Source organism: Amblyomma maculatum, chromosome 1 (genome assembly GCF_055883805.1).
Source record: "Amblyomma maculatum isolate TAMU_Amacu chromosome 1, ASM5588380v1, whole genome shotgun sequence".
Taxonomy (NCBI): Eukaryota; Metazoa; Arthropoda; class Arachnida; order Ixodida; family Ixodidae; genus Amblyomma; species Amblyomma maculatum.
This window is the reverse complement of record NC_139344.1, coordinates 169,598,317-169,620,674: the sequence shown is the minus strand read 5'-3', so window position 1 is coordinate 169,620,674 and position 22,358 is coordinate 169,598,317. Positions and strand designations below refer to the sequence as shown.

Sequence of the window (22,358 nt, the reverse complement as noted above, 5' to 3'; positions counted from 1 at the left end):
AGCCTGAACAAAGTGCGACGAGCAATGGAAAAGGAAGTTATGAAATATGAGGAACAAGAAACATTCAGTCAATTACATTCAAGCCAGATACATCATAAAGTGGAGTAGTTACTATATAAAATAAGAGTTTAAATATTCCTTAAACGTTATAAACAAAATGTTGGTCCTGGTTATATAATGTTTCCTAGAGAATAGCGGAAGTGGTTGGTATACTTGTCGATATTGTATCAGTATACTTAATTTAAGCAATATAATTCTATTCACGTTCCCATCACGCCGACCCTTTCCTTGTTCGGGGCACTAGAGCGGCTAATAAATTTTGAGCGTGCAACCGCAGTCCCCATCAAGAAAAAGGATTTACCCAGAAAATACTTCATGACGTCCCGATATCCTACACAGACCCGTTTTCTAACCAAAGAAAAGAAGACAGTTCCAGCTTCTTGTGCTCAACCTTCGCAATGAAAAAAAAAAAAAAAAGAAATTAGAGGCTATCAATTTGATTGACGCGTAGAATTGCTCAAGCATACGCCCTTTCATCTCCAATTATTTAATGATCAGGAACACGTTAAGGACTTTCAGCAACTTTATTTGACTTTCCGCTGTTGCTACCCGCATCATCCTATACACGTGGCGCCATCCACAGGCAATATTTTCACCTGATAGGCAGTGTAGTTGCTGCACTCGAATACAGCTCAAGAACGAAGCAGTAGATGCCCCTCAAAAGGAACTTTTCAGCAAATGACTTCGACCGATTTTCATGACGCAGCGGTTAATACGATTAAGCCTTCGTACTTTCATCTGCCATACCCTTGCGATGTCAATCCGTGGCGCCATCGGAATCGGTCGACGCCATGGGCTGGAGGGCCTTATGTGATGCGCATTTGATGCTTTGTTTTTGGGTTGTATCCGACCATTCATCTCCAATTTTGCTCGGCTATTTTCTGTCGTTTTTAATTTTGTTGAGACATTTTAGTCATCTTTAATTGTGCTGAGTCGTGCCTCGGGCAAGAACCATTGTATCCTAGTCCGTCCTTAATTCGAGGGTTTCGTCATATCGAAGTCCTTCATTGTATACACACTGATATCCTTCTCTTCCTGATGAAAAGATTTACTTCTCTGCACTCTGCCACCTGACCACCGCGACAGGTGGCTAGAGGTTGCAGAACCACGCCGAACAGTTTTCGTTTTCATGGCCCGCATGTCGCATCTGCATTAAAAACGACCGTTTTATGAACATTACGCCATTCAGGTCTTTCCTTGATTGCCATAGAGTCCCCCCCCCCCCCCCCCATTTTTTTTTCGCACACACTTGAGGTGTGAAATGAACTTGACTGCTCATTGCGACAGCTACCACCTGAATAGTTTTTCGAACAAGCGCCTACTCATGTACTGCGATCTTCATTTTCTATGTAACCACTCGATCCCCTGCCATGTCTGAAACTTAAAACAGCAGTATCTGTAAATAAACACTACATTGAGCATCACATGGGCAGTCTGTGATGGAACACTGTCAAGGGCGCCCTACTCCTCCCGCCACACTCCCCCTTTCCTCGGCAGACGTAGTTCTTACGGTCCAGGAACACCTGAAAATCACCTTCGCTCGGACCTGCTTCCGACTCGCTGCGCCCACGGCAACGCCATATCATCGCATGTAATGGTCGTCGTAAAGACAGATAAAACGCAAATGACTTTTTCTCTTCTTCTATAATTAAGTAAAGCGAATGTCAACAGTAGAACATCATTTTAAATTAGTACATTAAGAAGTTTTGCAAAAGAAATCATGTTTGGTTATAAAATGAGGTACTGTTCATTTCATTTTAACAAGCGCTCTCCGTTTCCCTAAGTTACACAAGCGCCGCAATTTATCGTCGTTATTTTGCACGATTTCGTTGCGAGAGAAAAAGTCTGGGCGCTCTTTTAATCAGATTGGTTTTATGCGCACAAAAAGACAAGGGAGACAGGACGGAGCGCTCCTGTCTCCGTCCTGTCTCCCTTGTCTTTTTGTGTCGTCTTTTTGTGCGCATAAAACCAATCTGAGTATGAACCAACTAGCCCCACAACGCATATTACTGGAATACGCTCTTTTAATATAAATATTAGCGAAGGGAATTACCTCATTTCATTTTATTTTTTAAAGGAAACCATTATAAGCCAGTGGAGAGGAGATGGGGTTAAGGAGACATTTTCTTTTGCACATTTTTATATCTTTGGGTCGAAGTTTCCGAAGAAACAGTTTTATGCTTGTCACAAAGCGATTTAATTTGTCGAGTAGCTTGATGATCGAAGGCATTCGGAAGCATGCGTCTGTGTCATAAGGAGTGTTGGAAAAGCTGACCAGCGTATGTCATGCGCGCGCTGTGAGTGATGAGCTGCATATGTCGAACTAGTTGTGCATCGCCTAGTTTTACTACTTAACCTGTTCACTATATGATAAGCCAGCCTGCACTCGAAGGTTTGGTACAGCAGCGCTAAAAATTCTGAGCAGAGAAGCAGCTGTTTGACTACGCTTTGTCTAAGAAGCATAGCCGAATCAATTCCCTTCGTCAAACTTGGGATATCTGAGATACTTAGCCTCTAATATGAGATGATGGAACTAAGGATATCACCTACACAGATTTATGGCCCTTCTTCAACATGCGCCTGACAGTATGTTGACAATGCAAGGACTAAAGGACCGTGCAACCGCACTGCAAGTGCCTACAGCGTAAGACAGAAAAATTGCTCACTGCATATAGTGGTGGTGAGCATCGTCGCAAGTGTCATGTGTACTACCCAGCGTGCACTGCTAACGCGGCCAACAACAGAACCTTCTGCAGCGACGTATTGCGACGTATCGTCTCATCATCGACGTGCTACCTTGGCCTTCACTGGGCCCATCAATCGACGCGAACACACCTTTGCAGACCCGACAAGTCACCTTCCCTGCCAATCAACGCAGTGTGCGGAGAAGCATACAGCGGGTGTCTTAGGGTAAGGCTTCCCTAACTCTTTGACAGTGAAGCCAAGAGAAAAAGCGTGGTCACTCTGCATTTCCTCATAGTCTCCTGGCTCGGCTCTGCTGATCAATAGCCTGACAAAAAAAAAAATGAAAAATGGCTTAGCTCAGCCATGCCTGGATATACGTAGCGAAAAGCAGTGACTACCTCGGGATCAGAAGAAGTGAATTTTTCCAATCTTCTGCGCCGTTCGCCAGCAGCTAAACTCTCCTTGGCTTCCATGTCGAGAACGTCTAAGTTCACCGGCGTTCTATAATTCGTTTACAGGAAAGGAAAGGCGCAGCATCTGTCACTCGCGGAAGGCAAGAAGCGCCGCCAGGCGGCGTTGGAGCGCACTTGTTCCCGCTTGGGCCTCATAGCTGACGGCAGATGGGTGACGTCACATCCTTGGCGTCACCCTAACTGAGTGATTTAACTATTTTAGTCCTCGGTACTTTCAAATTGCGCGCCAATCGCAGTATCTGTCACTCGCGGAATCCCGCTTTCACGACCCGGGGCGTGGCACAGCGGTAAAGCGCTCAGTTGGGGATCGAAGGGGGTTCAATTCCCGGATGTAGACTAACATATATATATATATATATATATATATATATATATATATATATATATATGGCTGAGGGTGGCGCTGGTGAACACTCTCAAGGTTCGTATACAGACAACATAAATACCCAAGAAAGTAGCAGGGGGGACAGCGGCCGATGTAGCTCAGTTGGTAGAGCACCGGACGCGTTATTCGGAGGTCGTGGGTTCGGATCCCACCATCGGCACGTTGTTTTTTCTTCTACTTTGTGTCTAATTATCTTTCCCCTAAACAGATTACATTACTAATTTCTGTGGTTATCGAAGTAAACATTAAAAAAAAATGACATAAAGATACCATCCCCAACGCTTTCCTTGGCCTCGCCGACTGTTGGCTTCTTTCCTTCATATATATATATATATATATATATATATATATATATATATATATATATATATATATATATATATATATATATATATATATATATATATATATTAATGAGGAGGAGTCGCCCACCTCTTAAGCGTTGCTAAGCAACGCCGGCAGAGCTTGGCGAGGGGGTTGCGCAGCTGGCCTTTGCTGTGACGTCACTCGATCACGGCATACGGCATACGCGAAGCTCGGCTCCGACATTCGTAGTGAAGCTTTTCGCTTCAAAAAAGCATTCATGCGCTCTTGCGTCTGCAGTCTTCATTGTCAAAGTTAAGCCGAAGTCAGCATTTTTCCAAAGAAGAGAAAATAAACGTGATCCCAGGTAAGCCTAGTCTTAACGCAACGATGTGCGTCAACCATGGAGGAAGGATGTTCTTTCCTTCCTCCATGGCGTTGACACGCAGGCCGTTGTGTCCAGACTGCCGCCGTGACGCTGCTAGTGTCGCGTCCAGTGCCGACGGAGCAAGGGACGTTCGTCGCACCTATTTCCCGTGTCGAAATACGAGCGCCACAGAGGCGCTCCGCCTGGCCAGCGTGGGGTTCGACGCACGTGCTCGCCCTGAGCTAGATGAGCTGCCGCCGCTAGCGCACGTTTTCTGTGACGCACTCGCCGCTCTCGGCCGTCTCGGTTCGACCAGTGGAAACTTCCATCTAGTTTCACGAGGAAGAAAGCGCTCGCCTTGCATATCGGCGCCACCTTTGACGATAAACACCTTCCCTGATGACAGCGTTCAAATGGCTTCCCCCGTAGAGACCTTTCAACCCGCGAAAACAACAATAAAAAACAATGCGTTGAGCTTGAAGCGCGAAGCCAGCCGCTGGCCTGGAAGCTGGCTGCCTTGCGTGCCTCTGCAGTCGCAAAAGTAGTTTCCTTTTGCACATGCGTTAATTTCTGCCTTGGAATAAGAAACATGGACCGTAGTATGTTATTATTATTATTATTATTATTATTATTATTATTATTATTATTATTATTATTATTATTATTATTATTATTATTATTATTATTATTATTATTATTATTATTATTATTATTATTATTATTATTCACATTGCTGGTTTCACGCTCATCTTCAGAACAAAAACGAGAAAAGTGAACGCGCGATGCACAAAGTACTTGCACAAACTCTAGTGTTCCGATATTACGATTTGCAACCATCGTGGCGTTTTGTACGAAACTGTGCGCGGGCCTATGAAAAAGTAGCAGTTGGTGTTGTGAAACCGATCGGCTTTCTTTCGGGCTACAAAGAAAAATTAAGCAGGGGCCGTATTACGGACTCCGCTCACAAGTTTGTGAGCGTGACGTCAAAATTACGAAGCTGTGGCGCAGCCTTGAGACGTCAATCGTGACGAAGTACGAAATCGTCCAATTACCAGCGACTTTTAGCGTGGCTCCGCCCTAGTAGTCCCGAATCCTCGGCAAACGTTGATGCCACAGTGTGGCACAAAACTGAGCAGGGACCGTCTCCTAACTTTTTCTAACACGACGCAACTAATACGCAATAAATAAAACAAACAAAGGTTTATTTTGGCAAGATACTATTTTTAGTATTGATTAACATTGAGCTCAAGTTGAAGCGTTCTTAGTTGTGTAGTTATACTTGCTATTAGGTAACTTTTGTTGCCGCGAGGGTGCGCCGGCGGCGTCATGGCGTGCACATGGCGGCCTGCAAGCAAACAGCTGATTCCCCGAGAAGGTGCTGCTTTTTTAGTGTCGTCGGTAATCGAAGTGCCGTGCAAGTGCCGTGAGCATGCTGAAAATCTAATAGAATGCAGTCGAAGACCAGGGCCTGCAGCGATAAAATTTCATGGAGCGCTTGAGACGGAAATGGACAAAGACAACTTGCGAAGGTGTTTTCGGTCGGCGCCTACTAGTATCGATGAGAAAAGTGCTGAAAGTGCAGGCTCCGTGGTTCTATTTGTTTCTCTTTAGGAAATGCAAGACGACTGTGAAGCATGTAGTGTAGGCCAAAATGAAGCTCTGTCCTTGCATTATCATCTGTTTGTATGTAGCTGGATAGTTTAGGAAAGAACATGATCATGGGAATGCTTCCACCCCTGCCGTGACTGAACCCGAAGCCTTCATTCACTGCAGTGCCACCGTGACAGGGCTTTCGATGTAGCTTTCATTGTAGTGTGCTCTGTATTTTTTTTTTCTTTGTTCTCATGACTGAGTTGCTTTGTTTTTGAGCGATACCTTCTGCCCACACACCATTTGCTTGATGCATATGTGATGTTTTTCTGCGTACGCTACAATCACTGTGAGCACTAAAACTCGCAATATTATGCATTCAATTTGTCAGCTTTACACTGTTTAGCATTAAGCAAATGCTTTCTATGCGTCCTAACAGTATATGCAGGCCTGTAGTCCTGGAAGGTTCACTAATGGAGACTACCTTATGCAAACATTGTACATAGCACTACTTGTGTCATGTTTCTGCACTGTTAAGAGCCATACTTTGTTTCCTGCTTCTGAAATGTGCCAAACCTATGACAACTACTATGCAAGCCTGTAATCATTAAGCAACTATTCTTTTGTGTCATGCCTCTGAGTCGCAGTTTTATGCACAATACTTTCATTTCTTGTTTCTGAAGTGTGTCAGACCTGCGATGAGTACAGTGCCAGCTTACAGGCTCTAAAAAATTATTCGTGTATGTCTTCTCTGTGTAGCACAATTGTGCAGCACGTGCAAATAACTGCCTGTGCTATTGCAGGCAGTTGGTTTCGCTGCTGCATATTCAAGCGTGTGAAACGCTGCAGGAAAATAAAGGGGCACAGGTGATACACGTGCTTCTAAAAAACTTATGTGAGACTTTCCCATTCCGATAGGCATCACAATTGCTGCCTCGTTGTGAAACACTTTAATTATGTACTCAAACACAGGCACACACACAAACACCAACATGCACGGTTGCAAGCAACAGTGAATGGGGGGGGGGGGGGGGGGGGGGTACGAAGACAAATTTGACTTGACAGATGAGGTTCGAGAAGATTCATCATTATCACAAAGGTTTCTGGCACAGACATGAAACGAGAAGGCGCTGCACTTGGCTGCCTGCGATGAGTTGGTCAGCTACGTGTGGTATATCATAGCCGATTGTTGTGCTGGCATTGACGCCGCAGCTGTTGCCGCACCATGGGCAGCTGTGCCAGCCAGCTCTGGTGGCAGGTTCTGTGGAACAGGCTAACATGATTCTGTATGGCTTTTCCCTAGAGGTATGCATGGCAATAGTGATCCCACTTCCAAGTAGCCGGTACACAGATGTGACCCTTTCTTGTCCAAGCCAGCAGCACCCTCCTCGTCTGCAGGCAGGAAGACATCCAAAGAAGTTATGCAACACGGCACATGTTACACGCTCTGGCTGGTAGAGGAGCGTCTAGTATTTTTGCAAGCACTGGAAGCGGCTCTTCAGCACGCCTACGCAGTTATCCACCATTAACCTTGTGGAGGTGTATGCCTTGTTCTATAGCCGTTATGGAGAGTCCGGACCGGGATGCCATGGCACTGGCAGCCATGTCTCCAACAGGTGCCCCTTTCACCAGCATAACCGAAAATGGTACGCTGTTAAGCACATTCTTCGTCGTTGTCGACCTCAACAGCCTCATAAACTTTAACAGCCTTGCTGACACAATGGAAGAGTCGCATCAAGTAGCTCATTGCCAGGTCTTGCTGACGATGACATTCATGGGAGTGCAGACAATGAATGATTGAAAGTTTCAGCAACACTGCTGTAAGGACAGCCTTGCACTTCATATCGGTATAAATGGTGCCCCATTCCTACTCAATACAGGCATCAAACACACGCATTCCCATATTCGTTTCTTACGTAGGCATTTCAAAAATGTACGACGTGTCTTACGTTTCAGCTTTTATAAAAGCCCAAGAACGGCAATACATGTGAGGCATGTGGAGCCTACCGTAACTTATCTTGCAAAGAGCAGCACGGCTCACTGTCGTGAATTCCACGCCTCGCAGAAGGCCTTCCTCGGCCTGTGTCATGCCGGTGTGCAGCCGAAAAGGCCGCCAGAAGAAAGCATCATGCCAAGATACCACGTAGGGAGGTTCATGGCCCAAATCATGTCGGCATCTCATATCTGAAAACAGGGACATCACAAGGCTACTCGTAGACGCCCGATGGGCCGTCGACAAACCCGACGACGCCCGGTATGCTGCCGTGACGAAGGAAGCCTTTCTTCGCCGCCGCCTTGCTGCATGCCGCAAACGCTTTCGAAGTGTCGGCTGCGCGAGGCCGATGTTCGCCTCGTTGCCAGTAGCGGTTTGGAAGCCACTAGGAGCTCGGAAAAAGCGCAGTGCACACATTATCTGCCGCCACACAGACAGCGCACTCGGCCGCACACACCTATCTCAGTTCGTCGCGTCGCACAGTCACTGTCCTATATCCTTCTCGAGTAGCAACATGCATCGAAACATCTCGCCCGGCACGTCAAACAGTCTTCGTACACCGTCCTTCGCCGATGATCGCGTCGGGGCGCCGCCGCTACCGCCTCACGAGAACGCCGGCCGCCGCATAGACCGCCGTCATTTTTCCTTTGTGAGTGCGCTCACAAACGAGTTGTGAGCGGCTCGCGTCGCTCACAGCCTCCGCTCACAATTCGCCGGTAGCCAACGTCATCACTTCAAGTGTGTTCATGACGTAAACAGCAGACGTCGATGACTTAAAGAAAGGCCACTCCCGCCGTGTTGCCGCTGGCCAATAGGAAGATTGTGAGTGTGATTGTGAGTGTGAGCCGTCTGTAATACGGCCCCAGGGTATTTTCTAAAAGCGAAGGCTCTATCAGCGGCGTTCCCAAATACCGAGGCGTATCCGTCCGCTCACACCAATCATGCATGGCACGCGTGCTTCGCGTTATGCCTTCGTCACCTTTGGCTCAATCTCGACCATGCCACCACCTGAGCCTCGCGCTTCATGCAGCTTTTGTCGACTGTGGCGCGTTTTTCTCGGACTTGTTCCGCGCGCTTCAGTGCACAATAACAACTTGCATCCACTATAATGAGACCACGATGACTGCGACCAAATGTCGCACGCGCTTTGCCCCTTTGCGGCTGCAACGGTGTGTAACGCGAAATGGACAGTTAGACGCTTCAGGCGGCGAGGCGACGACTCGAGCGAAAGAATCGCGCGGAGGATCACATTGTCACGTTCCGCGTCGTTTCGCCTTCGCCTTTTGTAAAAGCCGCATCCGCACACCGGGGCGCATACACCGTAGAAGGTTCCAGCCCACGTGGACAATATTATTCTGCAACCGTCGCCCTAGCCCCACTATTTGTTCTCGACTCTAGCTGGGCTCGTCGTTTGCGTGACCGCACAGAGGCGCATCCAGAACTCGGAAAAGGCAGACTTTCACGCATCGGTGTCCTTTCAAATAATTAATATATATAAGAACGAGGGAATAAGAAAGTGCGGGAGGCACTATAGTAAATCCTTATGCCACGCTCACCGGGCGGCTTTGCGGATGATCGGAAGAGAAGTCACCCATGAGAAGGGGAGAGATCGGTTCGAGCCCAGTGAAAGTGTGCACGCGCAGGCCGATCTGTCCCGTGCGGGCCGGCCTCGCTCGCGGTGCTCGTGTTTGTCCCCCCCCCCCCCCCCCCCCCCCACTAGCGGATCGGCGCCACAAAAGAAGCTCATCCACAGTTGCCGCCGCGTGATTTGCATAGCCCGTGCCGGCCGGCCGGCGGTAATAATGAAGGCGCCAAGCAGCAAAACGGCGGCGTTTGCACTGCATTCGCCTCTCGCGCGCCGCCGCAAACTGCCTCGACTTCTCTTGCTTGCTCTCCCTATCTGGCGCGCCGCTGTCCCTCGCGGCCGCCCCGTTAACAAACAGCGCTCGCATTACGCAGAAACACGCGCGCACCATACCCTCGCGCCAACGATGCCGTCGCAGTGGCTTCCATGCACCTCTTCTCCCTCGCCCGTATGCTCCGGTACTGGTGAGCGACGCACGGCAGCTGCAATGCCGCCTCTCATACCCGCCGCCCGAACTAATTAGACGCGCTTCGAGTGAAGGGATGACATCTCCGCTCGTGATATCCCCCGAAGCATATATCACGCAGTTTGTCGGCTGCAGACGACCATGAATTGCGCCAGACATTCCTCGATTAGCCGAGGGACGGCGCCTCAGACAGCTCGTGCAACCGATACGAGAGTTGCTTTTTTCCTGTCATGTTTAGCGGTGAAGTTCTTTGCCCTACTGTGAACATACTTTCAACGAGGATTAGTGTGTAGTTGACGGCGGAGCCATAACTCTCTTTGGCGCGGTTAGCTACTACTAATGCGTCGTGGTGTTTCAGTCCATCTTTTGCTTATTCCTGAAGCACAACCTCGTTACCATACAGCTCTGTACAGGCCTTAAGGGAGCGATGTTTATGCAAGAATCCGATAGAGAAATGGCTTTTCGCATATTTTTAACCATTAACCATGAAGTTTTCTGACTTGTAAAGCGCTTATTTTAGACCGGGTGCATGAGGTATTCCGATTTAAAGTTAGTCGTCATAAAAAAAAAAAAAAAAGAAACTGTTGGGCGGTGTTTTCTTCGCTGTAGGCTGTGGCTGCTGTGTGCGCTAGACCGCTGTGTCAGCCACGTATTCAAAAGTTCCCATGAAACGCGACTTCCTTTTTCTCTATTCATGCAATAGTCACCAGCAAATATATAAGAACTGGGACCTGCTCCAATTCGGAAAGACAGCCCTTAAATGAATGTTTCCGGTATGATGCGATATATGGTTTACCACGGCGGCAAACAGGTGTGCAGTTAGTCGCCTGCTGGCGGCGTTCCCTATTCGGGTTGCGTCTATATTCCCCTCGGTCTCTCCATGGTATTTACGACACGCAAACGGTGGGCCAACCTAATACGTCATCACACAAAAAAAAATATTTTGTCACCTCCACCATCTTCGCAAAATTACACGTTACGAACATCATAGATTTAAACAAAGTGCATTGGCCGTTGGAAGGATGCAGGCAAAAATGTTTTCCTTTGACACAGCACATCTTGACTGAAACTCGTACTTGCGACTCAGCCTCGAAACGCGCTCGCTATTGCATGGTATCTATAGTACAGACGATTAAGTATTGCATACACAAGGGCGTCGCGTGCGATAAGTGTGCTTGCTCCGAACACTATTAGGACCGAAAACTGAATTCATTCTTTTTCCGCGCATGCTGCTACAGCGAGCTCCGGACGAATGGTGCTATCAACGCGGTGGCGCTCTCTGAAGGAAGATTCCCTAGCTTCAGAGAAAATAATTTAGAGGACGCTTAATTACCTAACGTTCTTAAAGTGCGATAGCATTAAACTTCGAAGTACACTCAAGTCCACTTTACCTGCTTATCCTCCTCCGTCATTGCTGCTCTCAGCCTAGGCGGAGCCTACGCTTGGCCCTGTGCAGAACCAATATCCGATCTTTAATCGACACACTTCCGTGGCCGTCCTCTCTACCTGCGGGGATTTTCCACTACAGTAGACCCCGTGGCATTGCTTCTGGGTGTACTCCAACATGATACGCGGAGATGTCAGCTCAGTTGTCAACTGCCGCCGAGCCCGCAACCGCGCTCGGCCATGTGATGTGGCCAGCGCACCTGCCAACCTGGTCACGTCGTGCGGTTTCGCACGTGGCGTCACCCATCCGTTGACCAATCAGAGACTTTATGGAAGACGACGTCGGACGCCGCAGTTTTACCAAGTGAGGCTTCTAATGCTATTGCATTATTTACACATGATCGCTGCCCTGCTTGCTTTTTTACAAGCAGTAAAACCTTACATCATGCTTTCGCTTCCCCTCGCCTCGCAAAAAAGATAACTGATAGCCCCGACAGAGATTTTGCGACTCTTCTGAGATTCAGCAATTACTCAACTTGAAAGGCACATTTTTTTTTTTTCTTACGAAGTCGTGTCAGTGAGAGAGTCTATGGTTAGTTGCCTCGGATTGAGTAATTGAAGGCACAGTATTTGGAAAAATGGCATTTGCGGTATGACAAGCATTGAGACAAAAACAATTTTTTTTTTGTTTCCTTTTTCTTTTCTTTTTGAAGCGATGACTGTTTTTATTTCGGTTCAAGTAGAGTACGCAGCAGTTGGGATTCACTCGAGTTTGGATTGCTTTGGAACGCTTTGAAGAACTCTCTACGTGTGCTCTGCAGATTATGTACTCTCTGTGCTTGGTGCATAATTTGCCCAGCGAAGGCTCCTCTGTACATTTACAACGGGTGTCCTTGCACATGTGTGTCTTGGGCAGAGAGATGGCGGACACCTTCGCCTGTGGTGTCTCAGAGTACGTCAAGAAACGCACCTCAACGCATCGAGAGAACTTTCGGAAAAACTGTGCATAGCCATTTCAGTACCCTGTGGCGCCCACCCAACAAGCTGTATGTGGCTAACGAACTAAGACCCCACAAGATTTTACTACACCGCATTCGCACGGGCTCTGCTCGTACGCTGGTGCGGATGCATAAGACAAGCCTGACGTCACCTGCGTTATGTCCCTCTTGTGGTGCGTGCTCCATGGTATATAGAATATCATCTCACGTGCTGTCCAGCAAGACATACCCAGCTGGGTATGTCTTGCTCGCTTCTCTGAAAAGGGCTGCGCAGTTCTCTTCGAGACATCGTTTACCCGAGCGGCAACCAGGCATATAGAAAGGAGGTTTCTCATCTTATGAAATTCTAACGAGACACTGGCCTGGACCTCTGGCGCACCGTTTATTGGTTTGGTCGACATGAGGACCTCATCAGTTGTTTACTGAGGATGACTGCGTACATGGCAACGCCCATTTACCAGGTTACCAATATGCGCCTATATTCCGGACTTTAATATCCCAGTGTCGCTATACGGTGGGGCGACTGCCGGCAGATTCCGCAAGGCTAATTCGACAAGTAGCTAGCAACAATCTCAAGCTCTGTACGGCAGCTGAAGTACGCACCGTCCTCTGTGAACGTTATTTCGTGACTATTAAACTATAGCTCGCAGACATGTCGCAGAGGCTTCGCTAAAATCGTCGAGGTCATGTGCCCTGACCGCGATTTCTCGGTTCCCGTGAAGAAGTCGCGGTTACCTCATTTAAACAGTGTCGTGCGAACTGGTCACTTTACATTGCTGTAATTGTGAAGGCTCTCTGTTGCAATTCCTGTGCATCGTTCAAAGTGGGTTTAATGCGCTGTAATCCTTTCTGGCGGTAATGAATGTCACAGTGAGTGAGACTTTTCACTAGCTCTGGTAATTACCGTGCATAAACGGAGCCACCCTTGCTTTGCCCTAAGAGAGGCTACCCTCGTGGAGGTCAAACCCCTCGTCTATCAGTACATAACCGCATCTCCGTCCATACATTTTCGGTTCCTCCCTTTTAAACTCTCTCCTCGATGTAATTACTAAATATGCTAAACGTCGTGCGTTACCACCAGCACCACAGCCGTGATAACTTTATGTTAGGCTTGCGCGCTGTTTACTTTAGGTCTAGTTCTGAAAAGTGCTGCAGCGGTGCCAGGCGGTCACGTGAGCGTACAGTGCCAGTTCCGACACGGCTTGCGAAGGTAGCTGCCAAAACGAGTACTCAAGCGTAGGACTCCGCAACCTAGTAGACGCGTGCGCGCAGTATATATACATTTCAATTTCATGTCTCGCATGCTATAACATGATCACGTCCAATTTCGCGACAGTGACGTTGACTGCGACCAACTGACCAACGTACGCGCGACTGCACGATCGTCATATCGGTCTACGAAGATGTCATTCATGCGCATGAGTACGAGAGAATTAACGTTGTAAGCAGTTGCCACGAGTACTAGTTTAAATAAGACTGCCTAACGAGACGCTTGACTGGTTCAGCGATATGAATTCCGGTCTTCTGTCCTAAAGCGCTGCTACTGAAAAGACGCACGCATGTATGTACCTCATTGCGAGGTGTATACATTGACTCTCAGAAGCCTGTGTACACCGTAGGCGACAAGTGTGATGTCGCATATAGTCGCTGCGCATGCTATCGTGTGGATCGGGTTTCTCACGCACACTTGGCACGACAGAAACTTGATCTATCGCAACTGATTTCTGTTCGCAGCTACCCGTATTCTTAGGTCAAGACCAGTGCCACACAACACGATAAAAAAAATATATACTACATAGGACAACGCGCGCTATGGTGCTGTATAGCTGCCACGTACTGCTACATAATATGTGACCTCAACTTCATATAATACCGCTCCTCCACCAACAAAACGCTAATCACCAGCATGCAGCCCAACTACCCTGAATACGCAACCACGAACCGCCCGGGTTCTGAACGAGACGGACTCTATACAAAGCTCTGCAGAACGATGCGCTGCGTCGTCTGCTTTTGGCCGAGCGGAGAGTACACCATGCTGCACTTTTTCTGCACCTCCTCTGGAGCAAGTGCAAGCTGGACGAGAACTCGTGCAGAACTAGTCCTGCACCTTGACAAAACGAGGGGAGAAGTGCTGCGGCGCACGCTGCACCAGCAAAACGAGGACGACGGTGCTGCACTACTTGAACTAGTGCAGCTGGTGAAGCCAAATCGAAGAGACCTTATATTTAACCCTCTGCCGTGATGAAATGTCCCTATACTGCTGCTGCCTCACTTGAACACGAAGAACGCTAGCATGCGATCAGGGTACAGCTCACCTCAAAGTTGTTTCTTTTCTTTTGTGCGCGTGTCAAAGCAATCCTGTGGTCTGGCTTCGGCTTCAGCATACAGCAAGGAAATCCTTGAGTAATTTAGACTCTGATAGCTCGTCCACCGCTAGCGCGTGTTCGGCCAGCTGAAAGCCGCTACAGCTTTCGAAGTTCGAAGAGCCGCGGCTTATTCGGCTGCGACGAGACTGGAAAGCTTTTTTCCCGCGGCCGGCGCGTCAAACTCGACTTTATTGGAACAAAGCCTCCCTTTGATCCAACTCTTGATGGAAACTTGGGCCAAGTAGGTGATGAGGTCACAGCCGCGCGAGCAGAGAAACCCGTCTTAAATATTCATGGAAAAGAGCGTTGTGTTCGGAGAGTAACCAGCACTTCAACCGCGCTGCGTTTGAGACGAGGACGGATTACTGCTTTGTCCCGTAGAACGGTTCCTTCTAACCGAGCGGTTTTTTCTCACGCGTTTTCTTTTCGCCTTGGTTCTCTGCACACAAACGTCCGAAAAGCGGCGACGTATAGACAGGCGCTACTCCGCTCTCGGTCGAAGGCTGCGGTCTCCTTTTGGAACGCGTGTTCCCTATGCGGTACAAGAACAGCCATGAGGACCCTTAGTGCATGCAGGCAGGTAATGGCTGTGAATGTGTTTACGATCATTGTAGCTATACGAGGGTTACTTAGTACGTTTGAAGCCTAAATATGACGCAGTAGACAAACGGTTTCTGATTGGTAGGTAGTTTACGCTTCACGTCAGTTTCCTCCTTCATTCTACTTTCACTGCACCGTAGTGAAGATCGCTCAGCTAGCAGCAATGGTCGAAGCGAAAGAAGCTATTGCCGAATTTCTGAGGAAAACGTATGAGGTCGATAAATTTGTGGACGCACGAAGAATGCTCACGACGACTTTGCGGCGTTAAACACTGTTGCCAGACAGTGGCTCAACATTGTTTGCGGCAGTTTGTCATCCTGCCCCTGAACTGGGCTTCTGCGCTCCATAACTATGACCTGGCAGGAGCATTGCGCATGTCCGAGGACTGTCCCCGTTGATTCGCGAAAACGCTGACACGTGAAGTAAACAAAAACGAAGTAAAATCCCGAAGTGTTTGTCGTGAAAAATGCTGACGAGAGCTCCATTTACAGGCAGTTGATGACTGGTGATGCTGCCTGAATATATAGCACTGGGACTATAGCACAAGCAATGAAGATGTGCGCGGCCTGGAAGCAGAATACTCTAGAATGCAGCGTTTGCCATAATTACCACAATCACAGTACTTTTTATTTAATCCTATTGGCTTGTTGGCTGCCTGCCAGCCAAAGCAAACTCAAGTGCTACCTCAAGTGCTGCCTCAGTTTAACGAGGATGTCAAATAAAGCAACGGGGAAAATTGAGCGAAAAGTTTTGCAATTCTTCGTGTCAATGCCCCCGCTAGCACGACCCACGTTGCACAGGACGCTGCGCATGGCAGCTGGTTCTCGCTTACCGCCAGGCCTATTCTCTGGACAATGCTACCCTGTAACTTCTTTTTGCTCCGACATTTCAAGCACCCCATTCGAGAAGACCAATTTCTAGACGATGAGGGGCTCAAAGAAGCTGTTGAGCGCTATTGCCAGGGGTGCGACAAAGTTAGTGTCTTCACTTCAGAAATCAAAGAACTTCGAAATCGATTTGTGAAATGCGTGGACGTTTGAAGGGAAGGGGATGGCGAAGGTGGTTAGGTTGGAAAATAAAAATGAGTTGCTTTTTCTTTTTCTTTTTTCTTTTTTTTTTTTGCTGTTGTCTTTGTCTTAGAGTTCTTGCTTTTATATTGTTAGGCTTAGAACTTATTGAACGCTCCTCGTACATAACTAGCTCTCACCACAGACGGATAGGCAGAGGACCTTCATTAGGACGTCTCTCAAATTCGGACGCCGTAATCAGAGCTATGCCTTAACTTACAGGTGGATCAATACGTTGAATTTAACGATAACGAGTGAAAGCACCATTTGCAACGCTGAGCTCTTTTTTTTTTCGGTAGCATCACACAAAATGACACACACGAGACCATCGTAAGGGCAAGCGGTTCCAGCTGGCGTTTTTTTTTCTTGCTGTTTTGCTAGCTTTCTTAATTCCTTCTTAATTGCCTTCTTGCTTTAGCGATCATCACGAAAAAAAAAATCAGTACGTCTCCTCACGAGAGTAAAGAAAAAGCCGTTATGCGATGATTCCTTTTTAGCAATATTAACTCATTAACACCAGTGAGTGGCCTATTTCCTTGTTTTACACAGGAATATCAGTCAAATGGTGGCGCCCAATACCGGCGTTCCTACTGACTGTCGTTTGAAAGAAAAGCCGACATTATTATGGCAACGTCACATGAGGAGCACACAGCAGCACAGAGTGGTGCGACGGAGGTTCAATACAAGGAAACCATCGCGCACGCGGTTCCAAGTTTCACTCTTGAGAAAAAAAGAGGTTCTCTACAGGTATTAAATACAGCCGCACTCGCGATGTTGCACACAGACGGACGTTCTCAACGACCATTTTGGGGATGCGGGGGAAAACCGCAGTTATTCTCAGCATTCATTCTCGCGGTATCGTGTTCGCTATTAATGTTCCGTGTTTCCTTCTCTGTCCCGACTGACCTGCACGGTTGGCGGCAATTTCACAGACGTTGGTGCGTGCGAAAAGGTCTTCAAATCTGGCCCTGGTCAACTGATGTCAGCCCAAACATCCGCTATGCTGCACTGAGACGCAACACTTTTCTTTCCTGCGGCTCCTCGCCTGTGACGGCCACATGAACGTATGAGACGTTGATTAAGACTTATCTCATCAGTACGCGCTTTGCTATTTTCCTTGATTTATGTTCACAGAGGGAGCTGCGAATGGCTGAAGTTCACAACACCAAAACAAAAAAAAAAACAAAAAAGAGAGAAGAACGTTAAATAACCTTGTATGAATACGCCGTGATTTGTGTGTGTGCATGATTTTCTGTTGTTGATTAATTCACACTTAAAAATTACTACCTTAGTAACGTGGCGGCGCGGTGCACAGGGATAGCATCCGATCTATCTATATTAAACTGGTGTATTATTATTTTTTTTTGTCAAGATCCACAAACAATATAAAAATTTTACTTTCGAACTTTCCAACGGTTTGGCATCATTTGAGTCATTTTCGCCTACACAGATTTAAAGAAAACACAGCGTAACACGCGGCTTTACGTCACTACTGTGGTCGGCTCGACGAATCCGATCACTATCATGGAGATTGCGTATATCAAATCTTCACAGCAGTCGACCTGAAGGTTGGAAAAGAAACAAAAACAGGGGATACACGGCTGTCTCCTGAAGAATAAAAAAGGTTGTCGAGTGCTGCCGTTCCATTGACATTTGTAGCAGACATTTTCATGCACGCCACGTGCACGGCCTCTTTTGATACTGCTCCTGTCTTGCTCAGCCGCCCATCATAAATAGCCGAAGCATATTACGGCTTTCAAAAGAGAACGTCTTAGTTCACGCAAAAGCACGCTTGCACCTCTTTCGGCCGTCTACAGCCTTACATAAAGCGCCAACGTTTGTAAGACATTTCCTTATGCGCCTACCTCGAATCTGAGTCGTCTCAAGAGCCACTTTCAAAGCTAAGGGAGGGGGACTAAGGAAAGGAGCTGCGCAAGAAATGAGTGATGGCTGGTGAGTGAAGCTGCCTGCTTGACAACTCGAATATGCAACCGCAAATTAAAACCCCATTTTGAGCCTCCTCCCTTTCTCTCTAGCGTCACGGGGTACCTGCACAACAGAACCAAGAATGTCGAGACCTACCAATAAATCGGGTGTAATTTTTTTGCTATAGTACAAAACTGTTATCGGGCATCGGCATGTCGCGATGAACGCCACTAAATATAGTAAGTTTCTTCGTTTGTTTGAAAGAAGGGAGAATCGCGAAGAGAGAGAGGGACGCACTGGTGCTGTCGGCACTTAAACGCACGTGCAGCTGGAAAAGCTGGCAGAAAAAGAAAAAAAATGACATAAGAAGTACAGAACACCTTATTTTCCAAACTGCTCACAAGCCTCCGGGCTAGCTGATAGGAGCGATGAACAGGCAGATGTCGGTGATCGGCGTCCTTACTCCCTCTGCGTGTTCTTGTTTCTTTGATTAACACAACCTCCAACTTATGCTTCTTTTTTATTTTATTTTTACTTCTCAAGATTGAAAATAAATTAACGAAACTGACGCCCCCAGCTTTTCCAGGGCGGCGATTCGAAAGGCAGACGAAAAGGGAAGGGTGGAAAGTCTATTTTGAGTCGTCCAGAAGGAAAAAGCTATGAGTAGTGAAGAGAGAGGAGCCTTTTTGCGTTTATATATTGCGTTGCCCTCAGGCAGGCTAATTACAAGCGCGTTCTTCAACTGTATAGACAGACGGCTTCATTTTAGAAATGCGGGCCTGGTCTGTGACGTTTTTAACCATAGCTTTAAATCATGTGCTTTGACAATGATTGCACGGGTCCAGATTATTAAAAACTCGAGAAGAGAGCCGAACAAGGGAGAGGGTGCACGAGACGATTACTGTTTCTGCGCTGCCGCTACCGCACGACCGAAATAAAGCTTGCCCGTCAGAGCTTAGTGTAGCCAGTGTACGTCCTCCGTGAGACAAAGCTGTGTTTTTTTACCAAGGTGATTTAGCCTATATTTCAATACATATAAATGCGTACACTGAAGCCTGGATATTTTATAACAGGTGCTTTCGGACATACAACCCCTAGAAAATTCGTATATACTATACCTCGTCACGTAGCTTGATAGTATATTATGTGTGACAGCAAAGCCTGCGGTAATACACCTGGTTAAGTCGTTTACAGCCAATTACGGCCACAGCCCAATAAATTTGAAGTTTCATAGGTGCATTAAATATTACTGTAACTCTACCCTGGCACCCAAAAGGAATATCTGAATAACTGGTTTGGTTTTGTTTATGGGGTTTAACGTACCAAAGCGACTCAGTCTATGAGCTAGGGACGCCGCAGTGGAGGGGTAAAGAAATTTCGACCACCGGGGGTTCTTTAACCTGCACTGACGTCGCGCAGTAGACGAGGGCATCACATCTAAACGCGGCGGCCGCAGTAAGAATAGAACCGCGGATCTAGGGGCTCAGTAGTACACGAGAGCTCTAATAGCTGAACCGTCGCGGCAAGGAAAATTAAAAATCCTCCAGTGTAGGGGATCCTTGTCAGGAATGATCGCAATTCACTCAGCCAAAAACTTAATGAATCGCAACACAAAACAAGTCAGAAGTCAGTGTCAGTCCATTGTGCGCACTTAGTGCTTTGCTTAGCGGTCCGTGCAAGTCCGTTTATTCTAGTCATAGTCTTCAGCGCAATGTCATTACACTGGCTATATGTAACGCAAGGTAAGAGATATATACAACCTGAAAACGCATTTCTGACAGGCCGCATGTCTTTTTTTATTATTATTGCGACGTATGTGATTTATGTTCATACCGACTGCTCCCAAAAACAGTTATCGGGCATCGGCATGTCGTATGTGTTTGTTAAACGTTTCAGCACTCACCTGTTATCCACAGCCTTACGGGACCTGGCATGACACACGCGGCTGTGCGTCAGAGTAAGCACTTATGAGTCGTAGGTGTCATGGCAACGCGCATTCTAAATGCGCGTCAATCTCGGATATCTCAAAATATTGTCCTCACTCAGATCGTCGTGACCACTGCGAAAGCAACCGCAACAATAACATTAAGGAGACTTTTCCCAATCGCCTCAATAATAAACCGGTAGGGCAGCGTATGCAGAGTTGTTTGCCGTAAAACGAGAATGGTGTCTGGGGGAAAACTTGCAAATACGGCCACCTGGGTTTTGGATAGACCAATAAAACAAACCGTTCTTTTATTCTTTTCTTTCTTTCTTTTTTTTCTTTTTTTTTGTAACGGACAGATCACTCATTAAAGCACCACATGCACTTTCCCTTTTTTTTTTTTTTCAGCAACAGCAGCGGATCTGAATGTGTCGAAGCTCCTGTGCCTGGGACCGTTCCGTGGACTCAAAGAACATTTACGTAGCTGCCCTAAACGCCCCTTAGCCGCCAAGTTTCCCATTGTTACCTCGTGAGGACAGTTGCCTACTGCGGCTCAAGAATCAGACAGAAGATTCAGGATTGTTCGCCGATGCCTTTCAGCGTGGATGCTGCAAAAGATTCCAACCTTAGTGATTTATGCCAGAAAACACGACTTTCAGCCACAAGCAAATGGCCGGAGTAAACGTGCAAGTTCGCAATCGCCCTGTGGCGCAAGCGCACGTAATTACACGAGCATGGTTGACCCGTGCAATTAATTGCACTTGCGTAGGTGGTGTCCGGTTGTCTACAAAACCGCACTGTTTAGTGCGTCACTGTCACAAGGAGGCTAAATATCGTTAATGTCAACAGTACTACGGCTCTTCACTGATTATGCATACTAAAAATTCTCAATTGAATGCTGGCCCTGTGGTCAACTTTCTTATTCTGTAGCTACGAAAACTGACTTTCATGCAAAAAATATTCTTCCTTGTTTTGATATCGTATGCTGGTTTAACAAGACGTCCTAATCCTGCCGGCTTTAACTATCCCTCTGCATGATGAAGTTCTACACTGCTATTAATGACGTCAAAATCACATACTTTTAAAATGACGTACGATATAAGTGTCTTTTCTCGTGGTTGCATAAAAGGAGCCCGAAGTGTCCCAATTGTCGACTGAATAACTTGATGCAGACTTCCGCGCGGTATTCAGTCGCGCTGTCTGAATGATACAAAAACATTGCATTGTTGTACTAGGCCTTCATCGTGGATGACAGTAGGTGAAATGAACGCTTCCATTCGGATCGATCACGAGACGATGGTTACGGTGAACCTGCGTCCTCAGTGCCAGACAAAACACGCAAACGCATGCACGCACTAACGCAAGGTACGACGTGGGCTCACCCGTAGCATGTCGAAGCGTCTCCTTGGTGGCCTTTTGACGAACAGGTAGCCCTGCTTGACGATGTCACCGGACGAAGAACCGCAGAAGCCCTGGTCAGCCATGCACGTACAGAGGAAGGGACTGTGGGCGCTTGGCCGTGAATCTCTGCGGGCAGGCACGCACCGCTCTCCGGTTCCAGTCCACGCGGCGAGCAGCGACTTCCCTCTCGTCCACTACTGCCGCGAACTTTTTAAGCTGCACGCACAAGCTTCCCAGCAGCCGGCACTGTCCGGCCGCTGCAGCCTCCCACGCGGAGGCCAACGCGCAGGACGCCCGCGGTCAGCGGTCGGGGCGGCGTGTCTTGCCGGGTGCGCGCGCGATAGACGGGACGGATGGCGCGCGCTGCGGGCGACGCGCGCGGAGCACGTTTATCTACTGTGGGTTCGCCGTCGTCGCTGCTGCCAGCGCGCGCGCACGTTGCTGGCTCTCTTTGGCCGCCGCGGCCGAACCCCCTACTCGCGCCTCACGACGCCGGAGCGCGCCAAGCGCTCACGGGGGAGCGCCGCCCCGTGTTGGCGACGCGAAGGACAGGCCTTCTCGGCGCCGTTGCTGCAGCTCGAAGTGGCCGCGGTTTTCACAGTCGTGTTCGACCGTGTGTGGGAAAGTTTTCTCGGAGTGTTCGAGCCCAAAATTAACTGGCTCCCACGAGTAACAGATATGCGCTACTGAGCACCGCTTGACAGCGAACGAGAATGAGCTTTTTGCGAATCTTAAAATTTCGCTCCCTTTCTCCCGTTGACAAGAGGGAGGTAAGAGCCAGTT

General features: G+C 47.8%; 1 protein-coding gene across 2 annotated transcripts in view; it reads right to left on the bottom strand.

Moving 5' to 3' along the window:
• LOC146204847 (uncharacterized) overlaps window positions 1-22,053 on the bottom strand; it is a 297,997-nt gene extending 275,944 nt beyond the window's left edge. For both annotated transcript variants that reach the window (XM_084589560.1, XM_084589561.1), the window contains exon 1: window positions 21,557-22,053. In XM_084589560.1, coding sequence (XP_084445686.1) covers window positions 21,557-21,658 — 102 coding nt within the window. In that variant the 5' untranslated portion in view covers window positions 21,659-22,053. The remainder of the gene's footprint in view (window positions 1-21,556) is intronic.
• Between the last annotated feature and the right edge of the window lie 305 nt (window positions 22,054-22,358).